The sequence below is a fragment of the Cupressus sempervirens genome, chromosome 7 (genome assembly GCF_028749045.1).
Source record: "Cupressus sempervirens isolate cs-2001-9-10 chromosome 7, ASM2874904v1, whole genome shotgun sequence".
NCBI classification, from domain to species: Eukaryota; Viridiplantae; Streptophyta; class Pinopsida; order Cupressales; family Cupressaceae; genus Cupressus; species Cupressus sempervirens.
In genome coordinates this window covers 652,870,924-652,883,411 of record NC_143124.1, presented here as the reverse complement: position 1 = coordinate 652,883,411, position 12,488 = coordinate 652,870,924, and the positions used below count along the sequence as shown (strand labels likewise).

General features: G+C 35.4%; 1 protein-coding gene across 11 annotated transcripts in view; it reads left to right on the top strand.

The window, feature by feature from the left end:
- The window catches only part of LOC149548354 (uncharacterized), a 49,403-nt gene that overhangs the window by 13,928 nt on the left and 22,987 nt on the right, over positions 1 to 12,488 (top strand). For all 11 annotated transcript variants that reach the window (XM_089792433.1, XM_089792426.1, XM_089792437.1 and 8 more), the window contains 2 exons: positions 6,953 to 7,548; positions 7,748 to 7,871. In XM_089792433.1, the coding sequence (XP_089648559.1) occupies positions 6,974 to 7,548; positions 7,748 to 7,871 (699 nt within the window). In that variant the 5' untranslated portion in view covers positions 6,953 to 6,973. The remainder of the gene's footprint in view (positions 1 to 6,952; positions 7,549 to 7,747; positions 7,872 to 12,488) is intronic.

Below are 12,488 nucleotides of genomic sequence, written 5' to 3'. Positions count from 1 at the left end.
GCATTTGTGTATGCACATAAAGTGAAATCATTTGGTCTGTCATACCATAACCCATAATCTGATGTACCCTTCAAATATTTGAATATTCTTTTTATTGTTACTAAGTGAGTTTCTTCAGGATATGCCTAAAATCTTGCAACAATACCAACTGTATTTTCTATATCTGCTTTTGTATGAGTTAGATATTGTAATTCTCCTATGGTCGATCTATACCTTGTTTGCATTACACTGGGAGACTCATCCTTGACAATTTGCAACCTGAACCATGGGTATACCAACTGGCTTACATATTTTCAATCCAAATTTAGTCAATAGATCTTTTAGATACTTGGTTCGTGATATAAAAATTCCATCCTTACCTTGATTTATTTGCAACCCCAAGAAATATTTATTTTCACCAATCATACTCATTTCAAATTCATTCTTCATTTCCTTAGAAAATTTCTCAGTAGCTTCATCGTTACCTCCAATAATAAAATTATTTCCAAATACTACAATGATTAACAAACCATCTAAATTCTTCCTTAAGTACATGTTAATGTTTGTATTACCTTTCTTGAATTCCAAGCTTATCAAATGATTGTCCAGTCTCACATACCATGCTCTAGGAACCTATTTCAGTCCATATAATGCCTTCTTTAGTTTGCAAACCATGTCTTTTTCTTTAGTAAGGTGCAAACCATCAAGTTGTTCATGTAGACTTCTTCCTCAAGTTCGCCATTCAAAAATGCTAACTTAACATCCATTTGATATACCTTGAAGTTCTTGTTATATGCATAAGACAAAAATTCTTACTGCTTCAAGTCTTGCAATAGGTTCAAAAGTTTCTTCAAAATCAATTCCTTCCTGTTGTAAGTAACCTTTACATACCAATCTTTCTTTTTTGCTTATCACTTCACCTTGTTCATCATCTTGTTCTTGAATACCAATTTAGTGCCAATAACATTCTTCATCTTAGGTCTAGGGACCAGTTCCCAACTCTTGTTCTTTTCTATCTGATCAAGTTCTTCTCTCATAGCCTTCATCCAAAATTCATCCTTGCATGCCTCATGTGTTGTCTTAGGTTCAACTTGTGAAATCAAACATATTTTTTCATGTACCTTGTTCCTTGTCATCACTCTGCTATCTGTGCTTCCAGAGATCTCTTCCACAGGATGATTTCATAAACATATTTTGGTGTCCTCTGTTCTGGTGTCCTTTGCTCTTCTCTAGCTTCTTGTTCAGGTTCATCTCTAAGTTCCTCAATTGATACTTGCAAATCATTATCTGTTTCATAGAGTAGTTCTTGTTCTATATTTTGATTATTAGTCCTTTGGCTTGTACTTGCTTGATTCATAATTATAATCAAGTATTCTTCTTGTATCTTGAATTTCTCATCAACTCTTACATTTGCACTCTCAACTATTGTTCTCAATCTCTAATTGTAACATTTGTATGCCTTGTTTTTTAATGAATAACCAAGGAATATACCTTCATCACTTCTAGGATCAAACTTTCCTATGTCATCTTCTCTATTGATATAACATTTTCTTCCAAAGATTCTAAAGTATTTCACAGTAGGTGTGTGTTCAAACCAAAGTTCATAGGGTGTCTTACTAGTGCCTTGTCTAATTTGAAACTTGTTCATAGTGTATGCTATTGTAGTAACCGCTTCTCTACAATAGATATGTGCCACATTTCCTTGAACCATCATTGCTGTCGTTGCTTCACTTACTAACATGTTCCTTCTTTCTGCTATTCCATTTTGTTGTGGTGTCTTAGGAGCTGAAAGTTGTCTCTTAATTCCATTATCCTCACAGAAAATGTCAAATTGATTTGATGTAAATTATCCTCCTCTATCAGATCGTAAACATCTAATTCTCAATCCCGATTCATTCTCAACTTTAGCCTTGAAAATCTTGAACTTCTCAAATGCTTCATATTTCTCCCTAAGAAATGCTACCCACATCATTCTAGTAAAGTCATCAATGAAAATAATGAAATACCTTTCACCATAGAATGCTTTAGTTCTTTTAGGATCATAAATATCTGTATGAACAATCTCCAATTTCTCTGATGTAGTGAATAACTTGCTTGGAAATGAGTTCTTCTAATTGGCCATAACACATTTTTTGCAAATCATGTAAAAAGGTTTTATAATCTTTGACAAATCTCTTACTGCATTACTGTTACAGGTTTTTACAATGTTATCAAAGTTCATGTTACAAAATCTCATTCGTCATAACCAACTATAATCAATCTTTGCAACCAAACAACTTATCTATGTAGCATTCAATTGAAACACATTACCTTAGGTTCTTATACCCGTACCAATCAGTTTTCTATTTTTGTCTTCAATAATACATATCTTCTCAGCGAATTGCAAAAGATATCCCTGGTCTACAAGCTGTCCAACACCCAAAAGGTTATGTTTCAATTCATCAACAAAATAGACATCCTCAGTATTAATTTTACCATCAAGTGTAATAGATCTTTTTCCTTTAATAGGACACAAAGCATTATTACCGACTCTGACTACTCCACCATCATAGCTTTTGAATTCAAAAAAATTTTCTATATCATTTGTCATATGATGTGAGTATTCACTATCTATTATCCAATTAGACTTTTTCTTTCCTACTTGTGATACAAGTGCTTTCTCTTCTTTTACCAGACTTTCTTCTTTTATAACAACAAATCCTATTCCATCTTCATCATCACTGTCTAGAAAGTTTGTCTTTGAAATCAAACTCATCATCTTCATCAATAAAGAAGCCATCTTTTGTAAGCTTTGATTTGTAAGGCTTTTTAGGTTTCACCTTTCTTTCTCTTTTAGGACATTGATATGAAACATGACCAAATTCTTTATAGCACAAACAAGCAAAAGCTTTCTTACCTCTTGGTTCCCTCTTTGCAATCAGTGAGAGAGCTTCATCAATCTTGTTATCTTAATCACTTATGTCTGTTCGCTCTAGTGCTTGCACTTTGGTTAGTATTCTTTCATCTTTTTGTACGCTAGCTCTAAAAGTAGTCTAAGATCTAGGTAAGTTTTGTTTTAGTCTTGATTCATATGCTTGCAATTCCCCAATCAGTGTTTCTCTATTAAAATTTGGCATGACTGGTATAATCTCTTCAATAGCTAGTACTTTATTCTCATAAGAAAGGGTAAGTGATCTCAAAATTTTGTAACATACTTCAGTTTTAGTTACAGATCCTCCACATCCTTTGATGCTTGCAACAATCTTAGTGATTCTCCATTAAAATGCTCTAATGATTCTTCTTCTTGCATTCTCAAGCATAGCTTTCTAAATCTGCAATCTAGAATTCTTTGCATGTTCATCCCCTTCGTAAAGTGCTTCTAACCTGTCCAGATGTCATGAGCAAGATGTAGACCTTTTACCTCGACAATTCTAATTCTGGAAGTGCAGAGATCAATGCTTCTCTAGCATTCATAATGTACATGAATAGCTCCCTTTCCTCAAGTGAGCAAGAAGATAGATCTTTCTCTTCCTTGATTGTCTTCTTATCCCTTGTGATTATTCAGTAGTCAATTCCCATGCATAGCGAGTCTTCATTTTATCCTTCCAAGAGTCATAGTTCTCTCCATCAAACTTTAGACCTTCCTTCTTGAATGCCATGCATCTCCTAAGCTGTTAAACTTCCTGATCAAGGACCTGATGCTTTGATACCAATAATTAGAAAGTAAAGTCCACAAATACAATCACAGCAGAGAGGGGGGAGGGTGAATCAGTTGTATGCTTAATCCAAACATAAACTTAACTTATCAAATCCAACTTCAATAAAAAATAAAGTGAACAATACCAAGAGATTGAACATACACAATGACACAATGATTTTTTGACTAGGGAAATGCTTGATTAGAGGGAAAACCTCGATGGTGATGGTACCCACAAAATGTACTAATATAAAAGTTCCTTGCAAGAGGATATGACACTGTTTGGAGCCAATCACATACAATCGGTACATACGAGTCCCTGTTAGGAGACTCTGAATCCTTCTTAAAAGATTCTAGTCCTGTTAGGAGCACAAGGAAGACAATTGAACCCACTGTCCAAATTGCATTAGAATTGTTATATAAAACAAATCTCTAGGATAACATATCCCAAGTAGTGAACTGACCAATACATCAACCTCTTTTCCAGTACAGTTCCTTTGAAGTTCTCAAATCATTCTTAGCATCATCTGCTTCTCTGCTCTTATCAAATTCGCATCCTCAACTTCCGAACATCAATTACACAATCACACAATGCAGACTTAACCACACTTACAACCAACGAAACAACCTTTCCTTTATACCTTCTCCTGATAACTAATTGAGTCTGCCTGTGAGGGTTTTCCCAATATACAATGAGTAATATAGGACCTCAATATGATATTACAGTTTAGTTCCATATGCTACAATATACTTTACAACTTCCAAAATAAATCCCATCACAAGAGTCAGTTGCTAGTGAACATATCACATGTTACACTTCAGCACCTTCATAGGATTACCTACAACATCTACTATCACGAACATAGTATCACAAACATGTCTTCAACCACGATCTAAGCTCGCTTACCTTCATTCCATCTTGCTTAACATATACAACTAAATTACCATTAAATTGTTTCCTGCATAGTGGCCTTCAACCATTCTTAACTAAATCAAATGCAACTAATCCAATTATTCATATAAACATGAGTGAACATAGATGTAGCATCTGGACACATCCATGAACACTAATCTAAGCCTGCATAGCTTAACTCACTATGCCCAAACCTTGCTGACTCTATGATGTATTGAAACCATTTGTCACATACTAGAATACATATATATTGACATCAATGATGAACCAAGTCATGAATGCAACACATAAGCAATCAATCCAACTGCCAACAATCTCCCATTTTGGTAAATACTCAACAATATGCTAATATAAACCTCTTGCAATAATGTGTGCTGATCTCAATCCATGGAATCATTGTGCTATTTGTAAATTAATGTGATATTCTTTTGAGGAGCTATTAAGTTTTCCTTACTGGCACAGTAGTAATCACTATAAAAAAATCACATTTAAATCATGTAACAAAAATAACATTTAAATCAGATTAAAAAATCATCTTAGAAAAAGACATTTAACGCACATAAAAATCACATTTCTAACATATAAAAAATCACATTGAAAAATAAGATTAAATGACATTCAAAAAATCAGATTTAAATCATGTTAATTTTTTAAATTTAAATCACATTTCATTCATGTTTAAAAAATAAAAAATTTAAAATATGCTTATTCTAGTGGTATTCCAATTCTAGAAATATGGAACCAAATGCAGAAAATGTATCTTCTCATTATGAACCTAGGTGAACCAAATAGTCTCAATCATATTCAGAAAACTGTTTTCCGGATTTGAAATTCCAGAGGTTTCCAATTTCAGGATTTGAACGATTTTGGCATTACCTAATTCTTACAACCAAACAGGCCCTGATGTCTATAGTTGGTATCTAGCTCTATAGTGGTTGATTTAGTGCATTTGCAGTGCTCAAATACCTTTCATAGTTCATCTTTAACCTCTCTATTTCGTTGGCAAATTTTGAAATCATGTTGAGCCAATATCTCCTTTATAGTCATTTAGAGTTTGCTTAAGTGATATCATTAGGAATCTTCATTTTGTCAAACTTTTTATCTTACCTAATATTTTAATATGCAACATTCCTCTCAACATGTTCACTTCCATGTCATGCAAAGTATTCATTTAGAAGGTCAAATAATTGCAAGGATTGTTGTAATAATTTTGCTTAGCGATTATCCAAATCATTCCATATCACTAGGAACTCAACTGGATTCTCAGGCTGCCATGTTTATCATTTCTTGATGTCTATGCATGTCAATGCCTCTTTTCACCTCCATTAGCTCTTTCTTGAAATTTGTTTTGCTTCTCGACTTCAACAAGTAGAACAAATTGGTGTTGGCAAATGGTCAAAGCTCCCCCCAAGATTCGTGACAAGGGACTGACCACCTCTTGTAGATTTTATAAGTGTAGTGGTTGTATTGGACATTTGACATGTCGATCTTTGGTGCAATGAAAGCCACACTTGTAACAAGTGGCATTAGAGCTTGGTTATGGGTTCAAATCCCATTGGGTAGTGCTGAGGGGGAGTTTGTTGGCAAATGGTCATCGCCCTTGGGATTCATATCAAGGGACTAACCACCACCTATGGATTCTTTAAGTCTAATGGTTTGTATCAGGTATTGTTAGGTCAATCTTTTTGGTGCAATGACAACCGCACTTTGTAACACAATCCTCCTACTCAAATAGTCAAAATTGGATTCTGAAGGCACTATACTTTCACATGACAAGAGATCTGGTCCTCCCAATTCCTGTTCTTTACTACTAGAACAAAACTTCCAATGGTAATGGCATTTCAGTTTTCAGTAGTCCTTTACAAGAGTTACTAGGGTAAAGCTAGATTCTGGGCAAAAGCAAAGCCCATTTGCCACTGAAGTTTATACAAAGATATCTGTTTTATTTCCTCTTTCACAATAGTTTAGCTTGTTAATATGTCCTTAAAAGGTAATTTAACTAAATATATGAAGAATGGTTTGAATGTGAATTACTTGCTCTCACAAGGCTCATGTACTGCAATTCTAAATTTGGTAGCATGAAAAAAATACAAGGAAGATGAAAATCAGAATAAGAAATATAAATCATGTGAGTTGATCAAATTTGAAAGCGATAAATCTAGCAACTTTGGCTGATATGCTTCGTTGAATTGACAAATGATGTGGAAAATCTCACAATTTTGATACACAATACCAGGTCAAGGGTATCGGCTTTGTTTTCTTTTCAGATTGAATTTTATGATTTGTCATAAAGGTAATAGGTTTTTGTGGTATAATTGAAGGGAATAATATCATAAGGTAATCAGTTTCTAGTACTTACTATGTTTTATGATTTCTGTTTCTAGATTGATGACACTGAGGATTTGATGGGGACTTGCAATGATCAATTGGTGCTTAAGCCTCTTGGCACATCGCATATGACTTGGGAAGCTGCTGATGATAAATCAAAGAAAACCTTGGAAAATTATGGGGGCTCAGAAGATGGCGGACACAACAGAAAGAGACTACCTAGAAAGAACAAAGTAAACAAGGGACAGCCTATTCATGTTTCAAATGCTTTCCTCAAAGATTTTTCTGGAGAATCAGATTGTTTTGGTCAAGCTAATGCAATTTCAGATGCCATTTTCCAATTTCAGACATCCTTGACCAGGGCAGTACATTTAAGCAGCATGACAAAAACATTGCCAACAGGGGAAGGTATGTTAGACTACAAACTGGTAGGAGGTGCAAGAATGCCTATGGATGGATTAATTTGTAATGATGAGACTGCAAGTATAATGAATTCATCCTCTCACTTTCCATTGACGAATTCCCAAGGAATAGAGACAAATGGATTTTTTGAAGGAGAGTATGTTCTTGACAGCGATTATGATTTTCTGGAGCATCCTTGGGACAATATCAACAACCTGAGCAATCTGGAAGATGTAGATTCGATATTTCAGTAAGATACACATAAAACTGTAAACAATTAATTTGTGTAGTCATTTACAAGTATATCACACAGGCAGTAGGGAAGGGTGCAATTTTTCTAGCATATTATATTTAGTATGCTACAATTTAGAAGACCAAAATAGTATGAAGTAAACAAAAAATTCGATATACTTTATTAAATGTTAAATACTACTTGCTGAAACTTGCAGGGATCCATTATTTCCAAGCACTGCAGCTGATGCAGATGTGGGATCTCCTTTTCAAACCTCCTTTCTAGGAATGAAATCCAAGTCAACACCAATAACATTGAAATCTGAAGTCTCCTTAAAAAATGTATGTATTGGGCCACCTAGAACTGCGACCAAGATATTTGTCCAGGGTAATGTGGAACATCCATGAATGGAAGAAAAACTGGTTACTATTTTTTTTAATGTCATTTATGAAGTTATTTCTGTGAACATATACCATGAACTAGTTAATGAAAAAAACTAAATGTGATCTTGTATAATGTTTAAATATCTCTTCTTGTTGCATCATCAAAGTGTGAACCATTAAGGTCTTACTAATTTTATAAAGGTTCCCAAATGAAATTTTTATACATTTCTAAAGGAGGGAAGCACAATACTAACTTTATGAGCTGAAGAGGTTTTGTTGAAAGATAGAGGCAAGGGTCTGCTTGTTTATTGGAAACAAATCACAAGAGGTTTGTTAATTCAAGAAGCATGTCAAGGCATAGCTAAATATGAATAATTCTTTGACAAACAAACAACGATGGTAAGAGCAAAGTTGCTGGTTTGGGATCTGGCTCACTGGTTTGGCTAAATTTCTTTTGGGGTTTAGGTTGTTTGGGTTTGTTAGAACAAACGACGTGTAAAATTCAAATATATGTATTACCACGTTCCCTGGGGACACGTCCTCATCCAAAAAGGCCAAGTTTTGGAAATGGGGACGTCCCCAAGACGGGGGGACGGGTAGGGGACGTCTCCACCCCATCCCCCTTTTATGAAAATTTCCAGGAAACATCCCGAAAACTTTGGGACTTTGAGAATTTTTTTGGGGACCGTTGTACGTCCCAGGGATAGTTGGGGATGCCTTGGAAGTCCCCAAGACTGGGCATCCCCAATTTTGTAGACAACATCAGCACTTATAAGATATCTTCCTTTTTAATTTTAAAATGGGCCCCTCCTTCCAAGTTCACTTTAACATGTGTATTACTGTTTGGTAGTTAATTCCTGCTATCTGGGACCCTCTGTTGATAACATTACATTAAGAATCATGGAATTAATATTGCTGTTATAGTCACGCTACATGCTCAAAATTATATAGCAGACTATTTGCAAGGTGCTGGGAAAGTCTGAAAAGTGCATTATAAACCTAGAACATGCAACCTTATGTCTTTTTTTGACAATACACCAGTGCTTGGTTGGTCTTGGGTTGATTTGGGTCCTTTGTGGAAGATATGGTGAATATTGGAAGTTGCATTAGGATACCGTCTTACTTTAACATTCCTATATCATGATCAAAATTGTATAGAGGATCTTTTTGTATAAATATCAATCCACTTACAATGAATTGGAAGTGTAGTTTTAGAATTACATGATAGTAGTGTGTTTCATATGGAAGGTGGGTTATTGTTGTTGTTCCTATTGAAAATGAATTCTAAATTACGTTCTTGGGTATATTTCAAATTTTTATGTTATTGTTTTAATATGACATGCACATCAACAATAATTCCAAATTATGAATGTATTATAGCATATTGAGTATTGAGTTTGATTATTGAAATGTTGTTTGTGTAAGGTTCTATGAGGTTAAAATGGCATGGCTTATCCATGTCTTCATATGAATGTAATGGATATATGCAAATTTTCCTATATATTTTATATTTTCCCTATATTAATAACAGTCCCCGTTTGACGTCCACTTGTCCCCCTTGTCCCCATAATCGGCAAATTTTTTTGCTGTCTCAAAAATCCGTCTCGCTGTCCCCTATCATCCTTGTCCTGGAAACTCAGGGGAACATATATATATATATATATCAATGAATTGTGCACATTCGGAAAATGTTTATGAAGAAAAAATCAATTTTTAAAGGGCCCAGCTGAAGAGGGATTAAATTTCTTCAATTTGCTGAACATGGGCACCATTCCCAGACTGAAGTGCTTTTTAGCTGTCTTTCAACAGCAGCAAGAGGTGTCTAGTATTGGGGTGTGATTTCATACAAGGAAGGCTCAATAAATTACTGGAAAACTGGGTGCCAAACTTGGGAGAATTCTTTGGCAGCATTCTCAGGCATTCACGCTACAGATTTCAGCAACTTCCAGTCATTTTTGTAGCTGCTTTCTACCAGTTGAAGCATAGTAGTGGTTTTTTCACTTTTTCTGGGTATGCATGTGTTTGAAAAGATTTCATTGTGTTATGGATAAAGATGATGTATTTTAATTAGCTCCATATAACTATCTAGTTTTCAGATTCAGTATTTCTATGATTTCATGCATTTGCTTTTTATGTAAAACCCTCTCAAAACACAAAAAATCACAAAAACAAGCACTGCCAATTTTAGAAGTTTAAACCCGTTGAGTTCTTCCATTGGTATCAAAGCCTTATTCCTACCATCATGGAGGGTCAAGGGTTCACACGAAAAGTCATCAGAGATTACACATGTAGAAAAATGGAGCAAGAGGATAATTTGCAAGAAGACAATCATCTTGACGAGGTACCATTAGCAGACATGGGTGATAGGGTTAGATTAAATTTCATAGAGGAATGACAGAAGAAATGAGGATGTAGATCTTGACAGGGAGGTGAGAGGTTTTGAGAGATTTATGAGCTGGCCAAGAACAGGTAGCTAGGGTATTACATCAGCTCACAGTAGCTCTGCAATAGTTAAATATGCCTAGAAGACACCTCCAAGATCAAGATGATGAATGGAGTGTAGCTGGATCACGAAGAGTGTAGAGAGCCCCTTCATGGACAACAGATAGGCCTACTTGGCACGCTTTCTTGAGAGACTCATACATTGATAAGACTGTTGAAGAGGCTGAAGATCCAACAGGTGTTGATGTAATCATGGCAGCCAATGATGATTGGAATTATTGACTCCACAAGTGCGTCAATGGATGCACTTTGATAGATTTGTGAATCCGAGGATGAAGTACGACAGGTCTCGACAGGGGCATAGACAATGAAATCAACACAAAGACTTGAAGCATGCCACTAGTAAAAATCACATCACCTTATTTTGATCACTGTGGCAAGGTAACAACTCAATCTTTGATCCACAAGTTAGATACTTTCCTTTCACTTCAACCCATGTTGGAAGAAGAAGCCATCAAATATGCCACATTGCATCTAGAGGGAGCAGCTCATGACTGGTGGTATTATGGGACGCTGACACTACAACATGATCACATCACCACTTATTAGGAGTTTGTAGATGGATTGGTTGATCGCTTTGATAAGAAGGTTCTAGAGACGTATTTTAGAGATCTTGACCAGTTGAAATAGGTTGGGAGTTTAGAGAGTTTTATCAATGATTTCCAGAAGTTATCTGTTATGGATACCAACATTTTAGGGCAGAGACTTGTTGTACTGTTTACTAAGGCCTAATGGAACTCTTGAAAGGGTGGGTAAAGGGATTTGACCAAGTGACACTACACGCTGCAATGAAGAAGGCTAGAAGTATGGAACCTGCAGTTCCTCAGACAAAAGTTTAAGTCTAAAGGATTCTCTTCACATAGAGACGATAAGTTTGTTCCCAAGAACAAAGAAAGATTAGACTTCAAAGGGGACCAAAAGGGGAAATCAATAGTTCCATTTAACAGTGAAACACTTAATGATCTACAGAAAAAAAAGTTGTATTTCTACTCCAAAGGTCCTTATGATGCAAATCATGATTGCCCCTTAAGGCCTGAGGGGAAAGCAAACCGGGTTATGTGGGCATATTATGAAGATTCCAAACCTGAAAATTCAGACTAGAAAACTTATCCCGAGGAATCTGATGTGGAAAAGGCTTAAAATGAGTCAGAAAGGTTACAGAAAGTGGATGCACACAAAAATGTTAAGCTTGAGGAGACATGTCTTACTAGCATTAAACAGGATGGCTTGTTCAGGATGCATGGGGTACTAGTTGGTCAATGGTTCATCACTTTATTGGATACTGTTGCCACACATAATTTCATTGATGCTAGATTGGTTGAGAAGCATTTGATTCAAACCAATGAGTTTAAAGGTATAAGGGTGAGAGTAGCAGATGGTTACACTCTCAAGTGTAACAAAATGATTATAGGATTACACTGGAACATTTATGAGTTCAAAACTGATTTCTATGTGGTGACTATGGGAGACACTGATTTGGTTTTGGGTATGCAATGGTTGCATGGTATGGGGAGATTCACTCTTGATCTTCATGATAATGGAGATTACATTTAAAAGGGATGGAAAGACACATGTGCTGAAAGTTATCCGATAATACCTTTTCCCCTTGCTTTGGAACTTGTGGTGATCCTGCAACCACTTGTCAAATGATAGTAGCCAGTCTGTTATCATGTTATATAAAATCTATCAAAGTATAAAATGCACATGAATAATTAAAAACCTATCAGGATTAATAATCATTGCAACACTGTAAAACTCAATTTTTATTCACCAATTACATCATTATAACAAGGTTGCACAAATTCTTAAATTAATCCATACAAAATCTGTTGAGAGCATAATTTGTCAAAATCTTTGTTAACATTGTGTGTAGGTGTAGATTTAGAGTACAATTTCAAGCACAGATTCAAGGATCACTTTCGGAATTCCCAGATCCGTAATTTATTCTGAGTTCCAATATTCTAGGGTTGAAGCTGAGGTTATCCTTGACCCTGTAGTTTTAATGACTGTTCAGTTGTAGATTCGACAGTCCAGAGTTCAGATCTAGGAATTTTGGCATCAGTTTTTGGTCTA